The sequence below is a fragment of the Camelus dromedarius genome, chromosome 32 (assembly GCF_036321535.1).
Source record: "Camelus dromedarius isolate mCamDro1 chromosome 32, mCamDro1.pat, whole genome shotgun sequence".
Classification (NCBI taxonomy): domain Eukaryota; kingdom Metazoa; phylum Chordata; class Mammalia; order Artiodactyla; family Camelidae; genus Camelus; species Camelus dromedarius.
Window position 1 is genome coordinate 16,680,725 of NC_087467.1, and position 23,897 is coordinate 16,704,621.

At 37.4% G+C, this 23,897-nt stretch overlaps 1 protein-coding gene across 3 annotated transcripts in view; it reads right to left on the minus strand.

Annotated features, from left to right (window-relative positions):
* Positions 1-23,897, minus strand: part of YES1 (YES proto-oncogene 1, Src family tyrosine kinase) — a 57,028-nt gene that overhangs the window by 16,983 nt on the left and 16,148 nt on the right. For all 3 annotated transcript variants that reach the window (XM_031439113.2, XM_031439112.2, XM_031439114.2), the window contains exons 2-3: positions 4,501-4,774; positions 1,418-1,517 (exon numbers count right to left, since the gene is read on the minus strand). In XM_031439113.2, coding sequence (XP_031294973.1) covers positions 1,418-1,517; positions 4,501-4,765 — 365 coding nt within the window. In that variant the 5' untranslated portion in view covers positions 4,766-4,774. The remainder of the gene's footprint in view (positions 1-1,417; positions 1,518-4,500; positions 4,775-23,897) is intronic.

The following is a 23,897-nucleotide window of genomic DNA, read 5'->3' on the forward strand; positions in this document are numbered from 1 at the left end:
AGCCTGCTAACCATTCACTGATTCATTTAAATATTTACTGAATATCTTTTAACTGACAGACTTTACAACAGACAGGGTGTGCTACAAACAGGTAAAAAAAATCCTTACCCTCAGGCAACTCAGCCTAGAGCAGGATTTCTCACCCTCAGCACTATGGGCACTCTGGGTGGGGTAACTCTTCGCTGTGGGGGGCTGACCTGAGCACTGCAGGATGTTGAGCAACATCCCTGGCCTCAGTCCACTAGATGACAGTTGCACCACCCCGACTGTAACACCAGAAACGTCTCCAGACATGGCCAAATGTCCCCTGGGTGATTCTGCCCCAGGGTGAGAACCACTGGTCTAAAAGAATGATAGGCAAGTGATAAACTGTAATTCAAAACTGTGATGGCAGCTATAAATGAGGTTTGCACAGGCTGCCCTGTGAACATGCAGGAGAGACACCTAACCCAGCAAGAGGCAGGGACGGAGCCTGGCAGGAAAGAAAGACTAGCAAGAAAGGCTTCCTTGAGAAAGGACATAGGGATATACATGTTGAAGGATGAACAGAGCTGGCCAGATAATGGGATAAAAACGGAGAAATAAGAAGTCACATTCCAGAAAAAAACTGTGCAGGCACAGAGAGGGTGAGAAACCCCAATGTATTCAGAAAAGTCACGAGGAATTCAGTCTGACTGGGCCGCGGGGTGAGAATGGGGAAGAGGCTCCCAGAGGGCTGCCTACTCTTGTTTTATCTTGATGGCAGCTGGGAGCTATTTTGAAGGATTCTGAAGCAGAGAGACAATCATATTTCATGTTCTGAAACAATAACTGGTGGCGAATGGGAAAAAGGATGGAAGGAAGAATGATTGGAAGCAAAGAGATCAGATATATCTATTTTGAGAAGTTACAAAGTGGTTGCTATGCCTGCTAATGAAATTATGGGCTCTATTTTCTAAAACAAGCACTGAATTTTTCTATGGTGGGCCACTGAATGACAAAAAGTAAGAGTCACATAAGGAAAGAGCAACTTAATGTGGCCAGTTTGGGAGTAGAGGGGTTCCTTAGCCTTTTCCTCTTGTTTCTCTAAGAGAAAAGGATAAAATCTTTAAACCATCTGGTACTAAAATAAATAGGAACACAGAATTCTATGTTTTTTTTCTAAAGTAATGTACTTGTATATATTCCCTCAATTCCCATTCTTAAATCTCTACTGTTTCTGGCAGAATCACAGCAACACAATTTGTAGGAATAACCACATCAGACTAGAGCAGTACTATTATGCCACATGTCTAAAGAAACCATCTGTACCGTCCTACGCAGCGCGCAGAGACTCACGCCCCACCATTCTCATCTCTGAATCACCAGCCAGCTCAGCGGTTTCAGCGTAAAGTAAGGTTGCAGTCAGTCTCCCTCGTAAAATATTCGTAACACTTACGTATTGTTAATTATTTGAAATCTTTCACCCTTCTTAAATGAAAGATCTTCTGTAGTTCTGGCTTCATAATCATATAAGGCCACAAATATAGTAACACCACCTATTGGATGAAAAAAAGACCAAGGTAAATTATATAGACAAATTAAAAGAGAAATTTAAAAACACTGCCAACAACAACAAAAAAGCTTACGCATAATTCTTTCCCTAGTCTTCGGAATCTATTTTTAAAAGTTGGAGATACAGACAGCTGACGTTTTCAAGTTATTAAGGTGCTGTCTTAAGGCCTTCCATGAGATTCCTGTACTCTACAAATTCTAAAATCCTGAAGACCCAAAGAAACAAATTTAATCTTGATTCATAGTTGCAACATCTCTAGCTTGAAAAGACAAAGTTCAGATCAATTCTTTGGCAGAAAAAGCATTAACGAGTACTATAAACTACTGACACTGATCATCTCAATTTCTTAAAAACAGTGGGTGAACATTTCTATCCTTAAGACTAATCATTAACAGTACTAACTAGGATTTTATTAAGGTTATTTATTATATTTAACACTTAAAGATAAAAACAGAATATTTTCCCTAGAAATTAAATGGTATGCTATATGAAATTGTAAATTCCAAAAATAACTGTGTCACATAAAGGCACTGTGTATACATGCTTAAAGAGATTAGCAACTTAAACAGCCAAACTATTATCTGCAAGCAAAAGAACAGAACCTCACTTATCTGGCTTCTCCCCTAAGGCCCAGTCATATGTTAACTACCTATTGGACATCTTGAATGTCTAACAAGCATTTAAAACTTATTAGGTACTGCACTTTAAGCAGTCAAAGTAGCTAAATTATTACAGCTCTGGAAAATTGTTTGTTTAATATCTCAAGCTTTAAAATAATCAGTTTTATTATCATAGATGTTTATAATTTGGGGTATTACATTTTGCCAAACATGAGCAGTATGTCTTATTTCAATCTATATAATTAAAGGAGGGAAATGAGATTGGAAAAAAGAAAAAACTTATTAGGTACAAAACAAAGGCGTTTGATGTTCCTCCTCTAAACTGAATTAACAGAGTCTTCCACACCTCAGCAGGTGACACGCCCAGCCAGTCGGGTTCCTCAGGCCAAGTCCACTGCCAGCACTGCCAATTCCACTTCTAAGGTACTTCACCTACTTCCTTCTCTTTTCCCACTGCTTTCACCCTAACCCAAGCCCCTGGCACCTCCCACTGGGACTGCTGGGGCCAGCTGAGAACAGCAACCCGCCTCACGTCTATACCTGTAGCTTCCTTACACCCTTCCTCCACCAAGCTGCCAGGGGAGGGGGTTTTTTGGGGGGGAGATTTAGAGGGGTTAAAAAAGGGAATTCAATCCTGCAAATCCTTTACTAAAGTCTCTTCAATAGCTTCCTTCTGGCTTTGAATAAAACCCAAACTTCTGACTACAGTCTGAGGTTCTGAGAAATCCTGACTCTTCAATCTACATCATATAATTCTACCCTCTGCCCACACTAGTCCTCAAACCTGCCGAGTCCATCTGCGTCCCCTAAACTGCATTTGTTAATCTCTCTCCTCAGAAAGCTCTTTTCCCAGGTCTGCACATATTTAAGTCATTCTCATCGATCAAACCTCAGCTCAACGATTTTGTCTGAAGATGACTGTCCCTGACCCTCTAGACGGCCTTCACCAGTCATTCTGGTTAGTTCCCTCACAGCATGTATGAACCATCATCCTGTTTAGCTGCTTCTATAATTACTGTCCAACCCTCATTATAATGTAAACTCCATTAAGGCAGAAGTCTTGTTTCTCTTGCTTACAACTTCTCTCTGCCTGGCACACAGACACTGCCTGGGTATTAATAAATGAATACCCATGAATGGACTATTTCACATAAATAAACTGCTTTAAGTAACTAAAGTATGTCTTTTCAACATTTAATCATTCTGGATTACTATCTTTCCTGAACATATAATCCTGAAAATAATTTAAACTTTTACTGATGACTGAGAAGTACCACCATGGCCACCATTACTGAGGTATTTAGAGTTAGGGGGCTGGGATTAAGGTTCTAATTAACTCTGATGCCTGTAACTCTTCAAATGAACAGTCTAACAGAGTTAGTGTATGGCATTCTGATCACTATTTTTGGTCTGCAGGTGAGCAGAATGAAGGGACAAATTTATAGTCCATGTTTATAGACAAGAGTCTTCTTTTGTCCCCACATGTTGCCCTATTTGATGCTGGCAGCTGTTTCTCCAAGCCTAAGGGTAAAGTGGACACTCCAAGGGCTGCAAGAGAGAGAGAGACCAAGAAACTCGAGTCCTTGGTGACATCAAGGACTCTGGGAGCTCACCCTACCTTTCAGAGCCAGTTGTGTTTTCTCACTCAAGGGAAAAGCACCTGACTGGGAACACTTCACAAAAGAACTCTCTCTTTTTAAAGTTTCTGACTACTTTTTTTTAGAGCATTTCTGGCTCCCTGAAAGGTTGTCGGCCATCACTGCTTGCTGCTCTCTAACAGATATTGTAATGTAATAAACGAAATTCTAGAAGAGGACATTAAATCTGCACTCTCCTGCTTACTATCTGTGACCCTGAGGAAAAAAATCATCTAAACTCTGAGCCTGGGGATTTTTCTTTTTTCAATCCATAGCATCAAACAGAAAAACTATATTATCCTCACTAAATTGCCACTGACTTAACATTGCCCCAGGAACTACTGTGATACTGCAATAGTGCCTAGCACTTTTCATCTGAGAAGCTCTAACATTGAGGGAGGGAACATGCTTTTAGTCTTTATATTCCCAGGGCCTGCCACATGGTTAGCACTCAATAATTATTTGAAAAAGGAATTAGTGAAATAATTAACAGTATAACTCAGTACATAATCACCATCAAATTACCACCAAATTTCTCAGAATAATAAAATACGATGACTAATTTTTATGATGGAGACTTAATTTTCACATAAACTCATTTCAACAGTCCTCCACTAAGTTATTTTTCTCACAGCAGGTAAACTTTATGTATGTATTGCCCAAGGTCACATTCTCAAACCGACAGCAGGACTGTTCATCTATGTCTCACCTGTTAAACCAGTAGGATATGAACTTGGCACCACCGAAAATGAGGAAGACGCTCCCCCAAAAGGTGTGACCCCTGAGGACCCTCCAAACGGTGTCATGGAAAGGCTGCTGAAGTTAACAGACGTGCTCTTTGTGGAGGCAGACGGTGCCGCTGCAGTGTGCTCTGCTCCATAGTGGCTGACACTTGTACTGACCGGTTCTGGAGTGTTTTCTGGTCTGTATTTAATGGCTGGACTTTTGTTCTCTTTACTTTTAATGCAGCCCATTATCAAAATCTACAAAGATGACAAGGTAAATTTGTAGAAGCAGTTAACATAATGGACACTTCAAAAAGATGAATTCAAAAGCTGACTTTAAACAAGGCATTTTTGTCCTGTAAAAAAGTAACAATAACAAAATAAACAAAAAACACAGGCAGCTGAAAATGAAGTCTCTTCCCCTCATTTATTTTTATTACAATTCTGCTATCATTCCAATCACTTCACCCCCAGCTCAATCACCTTTAATGGCTCAATGATAACATGCCACAGTGGACTGGGAACACCGAGGGCTCAGAGGGGCCAAAGTGTGCATCCTGGCTTGCTTCCTAGTGGAGTGATTTCCGGTTTTCTGCTGAACCTCTCTGCACCTCAGTTACTTGAAAAAGGAGAACCTTACTTCATAAGGTTTTGTATGAGAATTAAGTTTATTACAACGTCCAGACAATCTCTGGCAACAGTTGGTACTAGCAAATTCTGACTATTTTTCTTCTATCTGTACCAGCACTGTGTAACAGAAATATAATCTGAGCCATACATGTCATTTTAAGTTTTCTAGTAAATACATTTAAAAAGTAAAAGGAAACAGGTAAAACTAATTTTAATAATATATTTTATTTAACTCATTACATCTAAAATATAATTATTTCAATGTCATCAATATGAAAAAATTTTATGAGAATGTTTCATAATCTTTTTTGCACTAAGTCTTAGAAATCTGGTGTCTATTTTAAACTAACAGTACATCTCAATTTGGACCAAGCACATTTCAAGTGCTTGACAGCTGTATGTGGCTAGTGTCTACTACACAAGACAAGACAGCTCTCTTTCTTTTCTCTTCCCTCTTGATAGACACACCCCCAAAGCTTACCAAATTTGACTCCATCTATCTTTCCTTCATCTCCTACTATTTCCTCACTTATGCACACAAGAAAAAAACCTTTCCCCAACAGATAAGCCCTGTTCTTTCCCACGTCTGTGGTTTCCTTAGCACTCCCCACTGTCCATGATACTGTCCTCCTATCTCTACCTGCTAAAACTTACCCACTCACTGACAGTCACTACAAATGTTAACTTTACCACTTAGGTTTTCTCCATAATCGGTAACATATCTTTTTTGTTAAAATGTCTAATGTACCTTTGGAGAGATTTTTGTATGAGACTCTCACCTTATTCCATTTTGCATTTTGTTTTTGCTTACTGGCCTAATTTCCACCCTATCCCCAAATTACTGGCAATAAATACATTTCTTCAAAATCAAGAGTTACTCATCTCTTACACACTGTACAGCTACCAACATGACTTGCATATAGTACGATTACTAATATTACAAACTCTGCATTATTCTATTCACTTCCTGCAGAAAAACTAATGGTGATTTCATTCATTCACTTGCTTTGTTTTTTTAACTGAAGTAAAGATTATTCTTATTTTATGGTTTTTCCCTTCTTTTATAGCATTCAAAAGGAAGTAGGTAAGCAATGACTGACTCATCAATTTTGAAAGACTAAACAGTCTTACAAACTCTACTACATAATATTAATTTAAAATGTAGCTATAAATATTAAAAGAGAAACACAGTCTTAATCTCAGAGTTGGAAGGTTTTCAGATTGCTGTCTTAAATGGGCATATTCTGAAGACGTGACAAGCACAGCATCAGAACATACCGGAACTGGAAATTTAAGTATCTACTGAGCACACTATGAGAGAATGATAAGCTAAATATATAAAAGGCAATTGTTTGTAAAAGTGTTAGAATAAACTGAAGGTAAGTCATTTCACAATCTAGTAGTTGGAAAGTCTTTTAAAGCATAATGTAAAAGAAACCTTAAAGGAAACGACTAATATGATTAACTTCTTGGGGGGAAGAGCAGGCGTGGGGACAGAAACTCTTAAGTGAAGCTAAAGACATCAAAATAGGAGAAACAACTTCATACTTGCTCACGCTCTTACTTGCTCTCTCAACACATAAACGCACACGAAAACTGGCTGACATTCTTAATGCAGGCAACCCCTATACATGTAGCCCCTTAGAAAAACAGGAAAGCCTATGAAGAGGCAATTCACAAATGACTTATGAAAGACCAATTAGCATATGAAGATATGTCCAACCATCCTAGTCTTCTACTAAATGCAAATTTTAAAAGGTATCCTTTTTGCTCATCAGGTTGGCAAATTTTGACTCAGTACTCAAGGCTGATGGGTGAAATTTAATCAATAATCAATATATATCTACGAAATACGTTAAGTTGCAAAAACATTTTAAAATTATAAAGAACTTTCAATACTATCTATATTCAAAGTCTAAATATTAAGAAAACTACTAATATTTACATAGACTTTGAAAGGACAGCAGTTGTATGACAGAGAAAAAATTATGAAAGCCAGTAACTGGGCTGCTTTAAATCTGCTAACAGACGAACTGAAATACATCAATTCATAACCGAGGTTACTATAACTATTCACCCACCCTCATTTCCATTTCCAGCTTCCTTTAGTTCCTCATTTTCACCTTTTTCTTCACTCAGGATCCTCGCTTACATCTTTTCTCCCCACAAGACATCACTCCTAACTTAACTCCTCTTATTTCAAAAGTCACATCTTTTTTCCTCCTCACCCTACCAGTTCTCCATTACTACTCTTAACCTGTCCTCCAGCCTCTTTTTCTTAATCCAGAGTCTTCAGTCCAACTCCTCGCATCCACCCACTTACCCTTTCCAACAGCTCCAAGAGAGACCATCATTTTCAGTCCAGGTCCAACCACCCCAGTACCAACACACAGGAGCCCTCACTGCTGCCATCTCCTTTAGAAACATGCTATAGGTGTACGATGTGATTTACATGTTAAAGTGAACTTCAGGTGCAATATGAGTTAAACAGATTTTTTATGGGTTGTCTTGGAAACATAACATCATTTAAAATATTTATATAAAAAAGTCTCTTTCAAGTTTCAAGTTAATAACTTCCAGATACACATTTATTAACAACATACATTTACTAGACACTATAAAGGGAGCTAGGAATGGCAAGAAATGGTTCCTTTTCTATAAAAAGGTCACAGGTAAGTGCAGGGAAAAAATATAGTATTGTAAAATGTGAAAAATGCAGAGTGAAAAAAATGCTAGAGGAGAGGTCAGTACAGAACAGCATGAGAACACAAAGGAAGTTGTCGGCCCTGCCTCGAGTGTTTGTAAAGGAAAATTGTGCAGACAGTGGCATCTGAGCGAGGTCTTAAAGGGCTGGAGATTTAGGGAAGAAGAAATAGGATATCTTAGGAAGAATGAGGGGTGAAGAATGGCTCGTATGCTTGGAGAAGCATGGTGTATTTGTGGAACAGAAAAGTCTGAGGCAGGAGTACAAGGGGGTGTTTTGAGAATGGTGAGCAGGTGGCTACAGTGAGAGGAGAACTGACACACAAAGAGGATTATCTGCTGAGCAGTAACTTGTAGGTTTATCCAGGGAGCACTGGAAAGTTGAGATTCTTAAAAATGTGAGTAGCAGAAAATATGTGTTTTAGAATAGCTATAAAAGTATAAATTATAGACTAGAAAGAAAGAAATAATGGTGGCAGTTAGTCAAATTATAAAACACCTGCAACGGCCCATGTGAGAGAGGACAAAAGCAGGAGCACTGTGTGGCCAAAGATGAGGGAGAGGAGAGGTACACAGCGAGCAGAATAACCACGTTTAGATGATCTGCAGGGTGTGGGTGCCATGACGGTAAAGCTAGGAAGAAAAAGGAGTCAATTATTCACGCTGTACAATTTATTGAACACTTTAATAAAAGTAGTTACTGTGTGTATGCTAAGGGCTGGATGACTCCAAAGCTTCTAGTTTGAACTGAGTGGAAAGTAATGCCATAACCGAGGTAGAGAAAAGAGAAACAGGTTTTTCTGGACCAGTGAGTTCAGCCTCGGATGTTAGTTTTAGATGCCTGCAGGGCATGATGTTGAGAAGTCTAGTGGGGGACTGACAGTAAGTCTAAAACTCAGAAAGCGGCAGAAACCAGAGAAAAATTAAACAAAAATATTCTCACAGTGTAACCACACCTTTTGGAGATGATAAAACTCACCCAAGGTACAGATTGGGAGGGGTGTGAAGGATTAATACAGTGTTGCAGGAACCTACGGATAAGGGACAGACAGGCAAGGAAACCAGAAAGCGGCAATTAAGAGTCAGGAGTACTTTCATAAACATAAAAACATGGTTAGAAAAGACAATCATTAACTTCAAGATAGTGAAATGGGTTGGGGAAGAGTTTCAACTGTATCTGTGGCACTTTTTTTTCTTAAAAGAAACATGAAACAAATATAGAAAAATGTTGATGTGTTAAAGGTGGGTAAGAGACATAACTCCTCTTAAGTATTTAATACATTTTTAATGAGAAGTAGAATAATACAGTAAGAATAGAAACAAACCTTCAGGAAGAAAATGGCTAATGGTAAAGACCAACATGAAATCAAGTGGCATTTAAGCTGATTTTAAAAGGCCAGCAGTGTAGTAATTAGGAGCTCTCTAATGACTTTCACAAGAACATTCCTTAGCGTCATGAAGATAAAATTTCGATCACAGTAAATTGAATAATAAATTAATGACTAGGCCATGAAAATATGGAGAATCTGGAATGCAATATCTTCATAAATTGGGAACATGCACTTTTTATCAAGATATTTTCTATGTTTTCCATAGTGACTGGACCATTTGGCATTCACCAGTAATGAATGTGAACTCATTCTCCACGTTCTCAACAACACTTCTAAGTCTGTCTTTTCCCTCTCAGAAATTCGTCTTACGTTTACTTGGGTTTGTATATAATCCAAATAGCCTGTACAGCTCTTTTACATTTTATATCTATCTAAAAAGCTTTGACAATTGAAACCAACTGATATCAAAAGGTAGCTGACAATATAAAATGCATATGACTGAGTTGATGTTACACACATTTACAACATGAGCATTATCAAAACCATTAGAACTGCTAACTGACCACTGACTCCAGTTTACTGATATAAACAATGGTCAGGACCTAGGTAATTGCCAAACATCTTTACTACCATTTAATGTGCCAATGCTATCAAAAGCATTTCATCCTCAAGGGTGCCCTTTAAAGCTCAATAGTTCTAAACTTAGATTAGATCCAATGTCAAATCTAAGACCGCATGATTACTAAGATGCCATGATGATTCTTTCATATCTTAATGCATCAATGGGTCAGTTTCTCACTCTTTAAAATCCTATTTGAAGGGGGAAGGTATAGTTCAGTGGTTAGAGTACATGCTTAGCATGTACAAGGTCATGGTTCAATCCCCAGTATCTCCATTAAAATAACTAAATAAGTAAACCTCATTACCTCCCCACCTCCCAAAAAGTCCTATTTGAAAAAATGAAGGCATAAATGTGTAAAATTCACCCTTGTTAGCATACAGGTTTGCAAGTTGTGACAAATGTACACATTTGTACAGCTGCCACCTCAATGAAGATAAAGAACAGCCCCATCCCCACTCCCCACGCCACGATGCCTCCATGCATTTTTTGTAGTCAATGTCCCCCTCCAACCCCAAGGCAACCACTAATGTGTCTTCTATTCTCATAGTTTCACCTTTTCCAGATACCACACAGCACGTAGCTTTTTGATTCTGGCTTTTTTCACTTAGCATAATGTATCTAAGATCCACCCATGTTTTCTGCGGGTATCAGTTCATTCCATTTTCTACCGAGTAGTATGCATATACCACAGTTTTTATTCATTCCCCAGTTGAGGGACATTGGCATTGTTCCCAGTTTTTGAAAATCACAAATAGCGACACTATGAACACATACATGTAAGTATTTCTGTGAAGTTAAGTTTTGGTTTCACTTGAGTAAATACTTAGGAGTGAAACTGCTGGGTTTCACTTATAAAACAGCAAGCACTTTTTCAAAGCAGCATTTACATTTTGCGTTCTCACCATCAAAATGAGAGTTCCAGTTGCTCCACATCCTCATCAACACTTGCTATTGTCAGGTTGGCTGGTTTGTTTTTTGGTGAGTAGTGCTACTGTTTAGGTTTTAAATTTATATTCCTCTAATGACTATGCACCTGGTATTAAGCATCTTTTCATGTGCTTATTTGCTACTTACATCTACTTTGGTGAAGTATCTGTTCAAATCAATTTTTAAATTGTCGTATTTTTTCTATTATATTCCAAAACAAGAATATTTACTACTATAATACTGTTATATTCTTTATATATTCTGGAATCAAGATATTTGTCAAATATACTATAATATTTTCTCTCAGCCTATAGGTTGCCTTTGCATTTTTATAATAGCATCCTTGGATGTGATTTTTAATTTTGTTCAGTTAAGTTCAATTAGCAATTTTAAATTCTGTGGTTTGTATTCTGTGTGTCCTAATGGAGAATTCCTCACCAGAAGAGTTTCTCCTATTTTCATCTAGAAGTTTTAGCTCTCTGTATCAAGCCTACTGAGTCATTTTAAATGGGTTTTTGTATATGTTGTGAAGTCTGAGATTCACTATTTTAAAACTGGATATACAGTTCTTCAAGTACCATTTGTTGAAAAGACTATCCACCTCCTGTTGAATTTATCTTGGTACTTTTGTCAAAAATCAATCATAAATTCATGGGTCTATTTCTATACTTCTATTTGCTCCACTGTTTTATTATGTCTATACTTCTATCAATTATCATATTGTCTTCATTACTATAGCTTTATAGTAAGTCTTGAAATTAGATAAAATAAGTCCCTCAGGTTTTTTAAATCTTTTCCAAAACTGTTTTGGATACTCTAGAAAAGGAAGTCAACAAATTTTTCCAAAGGAGCCAGACAGTAAACACTTTAAATTTTGCTGACCAAATGGTCTCTGTCCCAACTACTAGACTGCCATTTTAGTGCAAAAGCAGCCACAGACAATTCATAAATGCTCAGCGTGGCACTGTTGTAATAAAACTATTTCCAAAAATAGGCAGAGCGCCAATATGGCCTGGAAGTTGCAGTCTGCCTGTGCGCTAGGGTCTTTCATTTCCATACAAATTGTAGAATCAGCTGGTCAATATCTACAAAAATGCCTGCTGGCATTTTGATTGGGATGATACTGAATCAACAGATCAATCAGGGGAGAACTGACATCTTAAAAATACTGATCTCTTTCCTGATCCAAGAATGTAATACTCCATTTATTCAGAACTTTAAAAATTTCTATCAGCAATGTTTTATAATTCTCAGTGTACAGGTCTTGTCCAACTTTTGTTAAAATTATCTCTAGGCATTTCAAATTTTTCACTGTTACTATAAATTATATTACTTTTATTTCTATTCCAAATTAAATGATATCATCACTTACATAAATATATATTAATATATTAATAATTTACATATACTTGATATTTAGATACTGATCTCATATCTTGTGACCCTGCTAAGCTCATATTAGTTCTAATAGCTTTTTTGTAGGTTCCATACGATTTTCTACATTCAAGATCATGGGTACAAATAAACACTTTTATTCTCCTTTCCAAAGTGTATGCCTTTCCCCTCTTGCCTTACAGCACTGGCCAACACCTCCAGTAACAGCCCCTCTAGTACAATGCTAAACAGAAGTGAGGAGACACAACATCTTTCCTTCGTTTCTATGGTTTTTTTTTCTTTTTATGTGTATTTGTTATTTAAGTATAGTTAGTTTACAATGTTGTGTCTCATTTCTGATCTTAAGGGAGAGAGCAATCAGTATACCACCGGTAAGTATATTAGCTGTTTGATTTTTTATAGCTGACCTTCATCAGGCTGAGGAACATTCCCTTCTAATTCTGTATTTGCTGAGAGTTTTTGTCCTGAATGGGTGTTAAATTTTGTCAAGTATTTTTCTATATCTACTTAACTGATCACATGAGTGTTCTCCTTTATTCAACTGATATGGTGAATTACACTAACTGATTTTTGAGTGTTAACCCCACCTTGGCACCTCTGCATTCTTGGAATAAAATCCATCTGGTTATGATACATTACCCTTTTATACATTCCTAGAGGCTAAAATGTTGTTCAATACTTTTTTGTCTATGGTCAAAAGGGATACTGCTTTTTAGTTTTCCTTTCTTCTAATTTCTTTGTCTGTTTTTGGCATCAGGATAATGTCGACCTCATGAAATAAGCTGGGATATGTTCCCTTCCTCCTCTATTACTGGAAAGAGTTTAAGATTAAACTCTACCTTAAATGTTCAAGCGAATTCACCAGGGAACTATCTGGGCCTTGAGTTTTCAATTATAAATTTAACATCTTTAATAATACAGGGCTACTCATATTCTTGATTTTCCTTGTGTTACTTTGATAACTTTCATCTTTTAGGTTTGTTCAATTCACCCAAGTTATTAAATTTATATTAGCATAAAGTTGTTCATAATTTCCACTAATTAATCTAGTCCAGCACCACAGCCCTTTCGAAGTTTCTACTGTAAGTCCAGAGTAATCAACAAGGACTTTGTTTCCCTCCTGTTAGGAAAACCTCAAATGCCTCCCAGCCTCTGTGATCTCACAGGGCCATCAGCTCACATCAACCTGGCTGCTCTTAGCCCAGCTTTACAGTTTCACTCTCTGCATGTACATTCCAGAATTCAGCAAAACACCAGGGACTCCTATGTAGACTTCTAGCATTATTTTTCTAAATAGTGTCTTTCTGCTGGAATCCTGCCCTGCAACTTCCAGCTGCCTCAGCCTCCATGAATCCTGATCTCCATCTCCTCGACTTATTATTGCCCATTGCCCCTATCCCTGCTCTGCGGTTCAGACCACGCCTCCAGGCAGAAAGCTGGGGTGATCAGGTACAGCTCTCCTTGTTTCCTGTCTTTCAGGGATCACAGTCCTGTACGGCTAATGTCTAATGTCTGAAAACAGCTGTGTCATGTATTTTGTCCACATTTTCAGCTTTTTGGTTTTTTTTGGGGGGGGGGGATGGTAAACCCATCATGACCACTTAAAGTGTTCTTAAAAGAAAACATTACACCCGTGTATTATTCTAAATAAATTTGTACATCAGTTTATATAACAGATAATGGACTTATTTCTTAATAATAATCACTTTCAAACAAATTAACATTTTAAGTGTTCTAGTGTAGCTGATTACAGTGCTCTGTGGTATTTTCTTTTAATTTCAAGAAAGAAATATAATATTTAAAGTATCATTTGTGTACACACTTGCTAAGTCTAAAATTTATACTCAGCTTAATGTTTACAAGGCTCTTTTGGACTCAAAAAGGGCTTTTATTCTAAAGATTAAAACAGTAACAGGGAAGAGGCCAGTCTCATAAAAATCAGAAACTGCAGTTTATCTGATTACAGATTATAAGGTGAATCCCAAAAGACTGGTGGTATTCAAATTTGAATGCAGGTCTTGATAAGAGGTAATCATTGCTTTATTGTTAGGAGCTTATTGCTTCCCTACCATAATGTGGACTCTGCACCCCTGACGCTTTAACCAACTATGTCTCTCTACTGGGATAGCCGTTCCCTGCTTCTCACTCCTACTTACTCATAATTTTGATTCATCTGTAGTCTATTCCAGGTTCCCTCAATCTCCCTGAGCTACTGCCTGATTCACCTATTTCTGAGTTTGTACTGGCATGAACAAGAGTAAAAGCAAAAGGATGTGAGCTGCTATCTCATTGCCCTAACCTGCTGACGCATTAGGGTTTGGCCATCAGGTGCTCACTCCATGTCTCCTTAAGGGACTGTGGGCCCAGAAGTTTTCATGATGATCAGCCTGTTTAGGAAAAGCTCTTGCTTTAACAGCTAATGCAGATACATACATTTTAGCAAAATGTACTAAAAGTAAAACGTTTTCAAACTGAAACAAATTTCTGCCTTAGATTTTTTTTTCTTTTGAGATGAAGTCAGATCTGGAAGATTAATGGGCAATGCTGATCTAGCTCCACTAAGTCACCAGCCATTACCAGAAGGTACAGTCAGGATAACAAATGCAAAGTTTCACTCTGAGTCCTCATCACACCTAACTACTTTCTCATCTTCCCTGGATAATGGCAAGAAGAGAAGGTGGAGTGAAACTAAAAACATCAACAGAGCTTTGCTGGTGGGGCAAACTCTCAGAAGCAGAGAAGTAAAACAGCCCCTTTTCTATTCTCATATGGTGGCCTTTTCATCCCCCAAAAGAATGTAAGTTATAGCACCTGGAAACCTTTTGTTTCAAAATCCTATAGGAAAGAGAAGACTGATAAAGTAGTGGCAACAACAAGAAGAAACGCTACCAGGTAGTTGGGGGTCTCTTTTCTAACCTCTGGCCTTCATAGTCCATTTCAACTTTCTCTCTGCTTTTCTCTCCACATATCTCAGTTCTTTGAGCAAAATTTATTCTAACTTTCCTACATTTCTCATACTCATTTAAAATATAATCTGAATTTTCTTGATTTCTGACCATGCTGGCTGCTCCCCCTACATTAAAACTGCCCATTAAGGTTCCCAATTAATGCTAAATCAATTTTCAGTCCTCATGGCCCCTGATCTGCCAGCCACATGTGACACGTGGATCCTTCCCCTTTCCACCTTATTTCTAGGACATCTGCTCTTAGTCTTCTCTGGTCTTCTCAGTCTTCTTTGCTGGTCCCTCCTTACTTCCTGACACCTAAACACAGAGTGCTGCAGGAAGGCCTTCTCCATCTACACGCTCCTTTGCTGGTATCACCCAGTCTTACATCGTTAAATGTCATTTATACATCGACAGTTACCAAACTGACATATTTATGGACTTCATGTTTTCCCACTCGAACTCCAGATTCGTTTTGGTTTTTTTTTTTTTACAGTTTTTTAGAATTTTGTTTATTTGTTTTCATTTTATTTTTGTTGGGGGGAGGTAATTAGGTTTAGTTACTTATTTATTTTAATGGAGGTACTGGGGATTGAACCCAGGACTTTGTACATGTTAGGCATGTACTCTTACCACTGAGCTATATCCTCCCCTCAGATTAGTTTTTTAAGTATCTACTCAATATCTCCACCTGGATGTCTAAAAGCACCTCAGATTTAACATTTCCAAGACTCCTAATCCTTCTCCCCAAACCAGCTCCTGCATCTATCTCCCCCATCCCAGTAAATGTTAATGCCATTCTTCCAGCTGTTCAGGACAAAAGCTATGAAGTGTCCTTACTATCCTCTTTGTTTCAACAGCCTACATTCAATTCCTCAGCATCTCCCTTAGTTCTATTTTGAAAACATATCCATAATCTGAAAACGTCTCTCCACCTCCACTGCTAACCTGGACTAAGTGACACCAACTTTCACTAATGGACGATACTGAGTTACTGACTGCAGCAGCCTCGGTGGCCTCCCTGCTCTCGCCTTTGCACCCCCCACAGGCTTTTCTCAAAGTATCAGCGCTATCCTCTTAAAACACAAATCATTTCACAACAGTCCCCTGCCACAATCCGTCCAAGATTTTCTGTTGCACTCATAGTAAAAGCCAAAGTTCTTACAATGGCCTTCAAGACCTTACTACAGGGATAAATCGGGAGTTCGAGATTTGCAGATACTAAGTACTATATACAAAACAGATAAACAACAAGTTTATACTGCGTAGCACAGGGAACTATATTCAGTATCTTATAGTAAATTATGGTGAAGAATACAAAATGAATATATGTATGTTCATGTACGACTGAAGCACTATGCTGTACACCAGAAATTGATACAACATTGTAAACTGACTGTACTTCAATAAATATATATATATATATACAAAAAACACCCTACTATGGAGCTCCCATTACTCCTCTTACTGCATCTCCTACTGCTAAGCCCTCACTTGCCCCAAACCTGCCTGCATCCTGCAGACCGGCCAGGCACACTCCCGTCTCGGGCCACTGCACTTTCTTCTCTTCACCAGGGAAGCTCTTCTGCTACAGACCCGCATGGCTCAGCGCCTCAGCTTCTTCAGCTCTTTGCACTACTATCATCTTCTCAGTAAGAACGTCTTTCACTGCTCTATTACCACCTTCTTAGTAAGAACCTCTCTGACTGCCCTCTCTACAAAGCAGCAATGCAACATTCCCTAGGGTACTGCCTATTCCCCTTAAACATGCTTTATTTTTGATAGCACTTAACACCATATAATACATAAGGGCTGAGAGCACAGGCTCGTGTTGTTTGTTTACTGAAAGTACAGCACAGTGGTTAAGAACACAGATTTTTAGAAACAGAATGTCTGGGTTCAAAGTCTGAGTCCACTGCTCAGTAGCTGTGTGAACTTTGGCAAGATACTCAACCTTTCTGTGCTTCAGTTTCCTCATTTATAAAATGGGAATAATAAAAGTAAGACTGAGAGTGACTGTGACAATTAAATGAGTTGACACATATAATGCACCTATAACAGTGCCTAGCATAGTAGTAACACTAATGTTTGCTATGATGGTGACGACCTGGAGGATAATAACGGCTGTCCTCTCCAGAATGTAAGAACGGGCAAATTTTGTTTTTAAAGTGTATTGAAGTATAGCACATACGCAGAAAAGTAAATACAACAAATGTACAGCTCAGTGAATTAGCATAAACTGAACACCAATGCACTCACCACCCAGATAAAGAAACTAAGTGCCAGCCACCATCCTAATGGAAATACACCTTGCAGCAGATTGCTGGGGCAGAGTACGCACTGCTCGACAGTTTTCCAGGGTGGCTGCAGCAGTTTATAATCCCACCAGCAGATTACGAGAGTTGCCACTGCTTCACATTTTCACCAATACTTGTCATTTTCACTCTTTAAAAATTTATCTGCTCTGCTGGGTGTGCTTTCAATTTTATGTTCATAATTATTAATGAAGTGAGCACTTTTACATGTTTATTGGTGATTCTCTTTTGCAAAATGTCTATTCAAGACACTTATTCACTTTTTTATAGGGTTGTCTGTTTTTCTTATTGATCTATAAGGCATACTCTGTAAAATTCCTGGAACCTAGAACACAATATTCCCAGAACCTGGAACATAATGAGCATCAATAAATATTTTTTAAATGAACGAACGCTTGCTGTTTTCCTTCAGATCCTAATCATCTCCATTTCTACAACTCTGCTTCCTCATCAGATAATTTGTAGTGATTCTCAACCTCTAATCCATCCCAAAGGGGTTCTAACATGTAAACTGCTTAATAACCTTTATAAAGTAGACCCAAACACTCTCCAGGACAAATCTTTCCATGGCTCCCTACTACCTACAGAATAATATACCAAATCCTTAACCTGGTATTCCAGGTTAACTTCCCCAATTTACTTTCCCAACCTGCTTTCCCTACTACCTGCTAATATTCCAAAACACAGACTTGGGGTTGGGGAAGACAAAAAAGCCAATTAGACATTAACTGTGCAAATCAGATGGCAGAGACTGTCTCTCAGGTAGAGCTGGCAGGATGCGCGCAAGTCCACAGACAAGAGAGAACAAAGTGGGCTTTTGAAACCGGAAGTAGTTTGGTGCTCAAGTACAACATGGAAGAGTATGAAGAGGAAACAAGAGGCCAGAACAGAGCCTACACTACACAGACCTTACATTTCCTTTTACTTAATATAAATTGCTTTAGCTGTATGGGCATTCATTTAATTTTTGTTGAAAGAATAAATCACTGAATTGTAACTTGATTCTAATTCTTTCCAACAACCTGCATAACACTTGTGTCTCCCCCAAGGGCCAAGCAGAGCATGCATTCTAGAAATACTTGCAGGTTTTCCAATTATTTACTTAACTTACCAATTCCCTAAGTCATATAAAGTTTTTCAACTTTGTATCAGGTGGTCATGTATCAGAATTACCTATACTGTATCAGAATCCACTTTGTAACAGCATGTTTAGTAGAGCTGGAGCAAATTTGAAATACTTTTTTCAGTGCATCTGGCTCAATCACTAGCAGGTGACGCTTACACTGTACACTATGTTAAGGTATTTTGTTTTAATATTTTATACTTTGACAGTGTTTTATTTCCAAAGCACTTTATTATTTAATTTGGTCCTATAATAATCCTAATGTTATCGGGGGGGGGGGGAAGTAGGTGTAAACTCTACATCTTATATTTGAAGAACCTGTATTCTGGGGAGGTTAAGTCACTTGCTCAAGCAGGAGAAGCTAAAAGTGAGCACAACTAGGGAACTGGGTCTGAGTTCTATGCCACACTCTTTCCACTACCCACACAGCCTCCAGGGAAGCCTGTGTATAACATTTTCTGTTCTTTGGCCTAAAGGGCTAATGTTTAATAACTTACAATGTTGCAAACATGATAAAATTATTGGCAGTCAGCCTCACTGCTCCACCTACAACACAAACCTACTAACTTTGAAAACAGCACCCCGTCCCTCTCCATCATGACCATGTTGTCTTATTATTAGTAAAACTGATTATTCTCAGATGACTTAACATATTTTTGAACTCATAAAAAAAATAAAATGTACATTATTTCTATAAACTAACTCTAGCAAGCTTACCAACTGTGACATTTTATGCTGTATCCAGCAAGGAGGTAAAAAACCCTAGTCTGGCACTTTGCTCAGATAGCTCCAATTTACAACCAAGAGTTTTGAATGTTTAAGAAATCCTAGAGAAATAAATTTATAGACTTGATGTCATAAAATATGAAATGATCAGTCTCCATAGGACACAGCACTCTACAGACCAAAAACACAATGATTTTTTTCTCTTTCATTTTAAAATCCCTCTCACTTTAGCATAAAACACAAAAGATAGGCAGGACTACGAAAGAATAGAAAACAGACGGAGAAGAGGAAACATCACACTACTAAAGGGTGTGCACTCTGTCTTATAAAAGCAAACAAAGAACTTAATTTTCCAAGGGTCAAAGGAGAATAGAAAATGTGAGCAAATGGAAACCTGAACTTACACTCCCACCGACAGAAATTTCTACTATCTTTTTTCTTTTTTTTTTTTTTTGTACGTTAGATATACAAACAAGTGACCTTAAAGAAAAAGCCAACTCATTCTAAATTCTGAGTAGTTCCTCATGATTTCTTTAATGATGTCTATCTGGCACAGGATCAGCCATAAGGACCTAATGTAAAAGAACTGTAAAGAACACTTAAATTTTATTGTGTTTGGAAGTATAGTAACAAATTACAAAGTAAAGTCTCAAGATTTTCTTAAAAATTATTAAATTCAACACAAAATAGATATGAATTATGAAGATCCCAGATAAAAATTACATTTGGCCAATTCAGGCAATTACTAAAAAGCTGTTAGTGGAAAGGTACTTGTAAAATATTTATTAGGCATTATTCTGTCTACAAATTAAGTCAACTCTTGAAAAAAATAAGCTGATTTTATATCTATCTTGAGATTTTTTAATATCCTCAGATTTCCACACCTTACCTACTGTCTTTGTCAAGATTCTTGACCTAGAAATTACAATAAACAGATGCTACTTTCAAGTCCTTATGGAAATTAAATGTTCCTAAAACACTATATAGATCCTTCTTTAGTTGGAGTTTTAAATCTTAAAAATATATCATTTAATTATTCCTATAATAATGTACATATCCCTTCATCTTTTTAAGACTAAAGAGAAGAAATCAGATATCACATTTTTAGAAATATCAGTTTATAAAACCGACCCAAAGCTCTTTAGTTTCCCCAAATTCCTGTGATATTTTATTTCCATTATGCTTCTGTTGACTTTCAATGTATGTCTTAGTCAACAAATTTAAAACCTGAAAGTTTAAACATGAAATTAATGCAGATCTGAGGAGAGGGAGCCTTTGGCAATAGAAGCAAGGAATAGTCAGATGTGTTTCAAAAGTCAAAATAAATCACATGACGAGGAGTGTGGCGGGAGATGAGTTTAGGGAAGCAGAGAAGTGAATCAGTTTAATCTGTTACCTCTCAGGCTATGAACCTTTCTGCCTTTGGATATGTTTTGGTGCAAGTCTTCTGTTAAATTACCAGCCTTTTATAAGGAATAAACAGCTATTATCCTCACTTCTCACCTCAGGCTAGTATTTCTAGTAGTAAGAAAGAAGTTTTAAAAATACATTTTGATTGGTGTCCAAAAATTTAATCATAACTTGTTCACATTATGTACGTTTAAAAACCACTGTTTATTAAAAAAAAAAACTATTTTGAAATAATTTTAGATGTATGGATGAATTATAACCATTTTCTTTTCAAACAATGTGCTTTTTAGTTTATTTTGCTACCTAATATTCCTTCTCAAACAAGATGTTAAAATTACTACAGTAAGTAGTTTACTGTGGTTTTGTTGGAGTTTAATACAGTGCTTTAAAATGTTTGCTTCAAGGGGGAGGGTATAGTGCAAACGGTAGAGCAGATGCTTAACATGCACTCGGTCCTGCGTTCAATCCCCAGTACCTCCTCCAAAAATAAGTAAATAAACCTAATTTACCCCCTCCAATAAAATGCTTGCTTCAAAACTTTAATTGCCAAATGTTAAAAGGTATTGTAATTTTTTAACTTTTACGAAGAAAATCCTGTCCTGTCAGCAACAAAGTTTTTTAAAAACTATGGTTTTAGCCTACAATATATACTTAATGTTTTGTTTTGTTTTGCTTTCCACTTTTCTTGATACTGGTTTTGAATGAAACAAAATAATTCCCTGGGTATCTAATAGGTAAAAGGATATGTGAAGTACCAATTTTGCCTTTAAATAGGTCTGTTTTTTCCTTCTAAAAATAAGTCTACAGAATAATGGTAATTACACAGTAGAATGGCAAAGACAAGCCATGACTTTCTAGCAATTTGTTGGAAGAGAACATAAACTTACTTTTTAAATTAACAGGAAAAAGTCTTTTAGATCCTCTAAAATACCAGAATTTATTTGATACCTACAGACATTCCCCTACAGAAACATAAAGGGTGAAGATGAGAGACTAGTTCTCATTTTGTCAGAAGATCCACCCTGGAGAGGAGGCTCTTTTAGCTGGGACAGTGGTCTCCTGGGCACCCACTGGAACATCTTCCAGGAATCTCAAATTTATCACGTCCAAAATGGGACCTGCCATCTTTGCCATCAAAACCACTCTTCCTTCTCTGACACTCAAGTGTTAGTGAATGGGGAGAACACTGCTCCAGTCCAGCCTGCTGCCTTAGTCAGAAACTTGAGAGTCATTCTTAACTCACAGCTGTCCCATGCGCCACAGATTCAGTCATAGGAACTGACCATATTACCCTGTAATCTCAACATTCTTCCACTTTTCCCTCAACTAATTACTACTTCCCTTGGTTACTAATCATGTCTTTTACTCTTCCTTTAAAGATGAGAAAACTGAGGCATAGAAATTATGTAACTTGCCCCAAATCAGAGATAACGTCCAGGCAGCCTGGCTCTAGAGCAATGCTATCCAGTAAAAATATAATGTGAACCACATATAGAACCTCAAATTTTCTAGGAGCAACATTAAAAATGATGAAAAATAAACAAATGAGATTTATATGATATTATTTCGATAATATCTTATTTAACCTAATAAACCCAAAATAGTATCATTTCAACATGTAATCAACAAAAAAAGTTGAATTATTTTATTCTTTTTATCGTTTTAAGTCTTCAAAATCTGGATGTATTTTACACTTACAGCACATCTCAATTGGAACTAGCCACATTTCAACTGCACAAATGTTTCATGTGGCCAGAAGCTAATTCCAACGTTGTGGTTAATAATAAGAAACATGTATTTGGTTTTCCTATTTCTAGCCCAGAGCTACTAAAGCCCTTGGGATTTTCCTAAGTGATAAGCACAATAAAGGTGAAGGAACATCTTTTTTTTTTTTTCCCACTTGTTTTATTTTTTAGATTCCACATATAAGTGAAAACATAGTATCTGTCTTGAGTCTCTTTTATAAGGGCATTAATCTCATTCATGAGGACTCTGCCCTCATGACCTAATCACCCTCAAAGGCCCCACCTCCAAATGCCTTTATAACAAATACTTACGTTATTCCTAAGTCACTTCCAACCACACCTGAATTTACAAGTGGAAACCCCTAAGGGAGAAGGGCTGGTTGCCAAGGAACTAACCCTGTGAATTAGGCGGTAAGAACTTTGAGGCCCACCAGACACTCCCACCTCAGGAGAGGAAGCTGGAAGCTGAGCAATCACTAACGGTGAATGATTTAATCAGCCATGCCTGTGTCAAAAGGCCTCTACAAAAATCCTGCCAGAAGAGGTTCAGAGACCTTTCAGGTGCTGAAGAGACCTGGAGGTTCTGGGAGGGTGGCTTACCTGGAAGCCCCACACTCCTTCCCAGAGACCCTGCCCTTATGCATCTCTTCCACTGCCTGTTCCCAAGTGTATTCTTTTATAATAAACCAGTAACCTAGTAAACTGTTTTCCTGAGCTGTTAGCCAGTACAGCAAATTATCAAACCCAAGAACGTGTTATTGGAAATCCCAACTTATAGCAGTTGGACAGAAGTTGTGGGTAATGTGCAGACTCACTATTTACAACCCTGATACGATATTTTCAGAAGTAATAAAATAGAGATAAATGAGACAAGGGTTTTTATGTGAACTCTTCTGGCATAATTATGTTTTAGGTATGTCTATCCAAAAATAGTTGCTCCAAAGTTTTGGTAACTTTGAACTTCAGAGTTTTGCTAAATTAAGTTAAATGATGGGAATTCATTGACTATCAACATCATTTCAAATAAGATAAAATACTGGAACATTAACTGCTAAACAAGTCTAAGTTTACCCACTTTTGACTTTTTATGAGAGAAAAACTAAAGTTTATTTGGGGGGGGGTATAGCTCAAGTGCTAGAGCACATGTTTGGCATGCATGAGGTCCTGAGTTCAATTTCCAGTACCTCCTCTAAGAAAAAAAAAAAAATTACCCCCCCCAAAAAAAGGAGTCTCAGAGAGAGCAAAGGGAGGAAGAAACTATCAAAACAATGAAAAAAAAAAGTTTATTAGACACATCTTGTAACAACATTGAGAAAAGAATTTATTTATGAGAAACTAACATTGTAAATCAACTATACTTCAATAAAAATAAATTATGCTATGAAAAAATGTGTATTTCTAGAGGTTATAGGCTATGTTCATAAATTTGCCAATCAGGAAATGCGGATATGACAAACAGTCCGCAATCACTTATTTCTTAGTTTTCATCAGAAATTAAGGTTTCTGAGA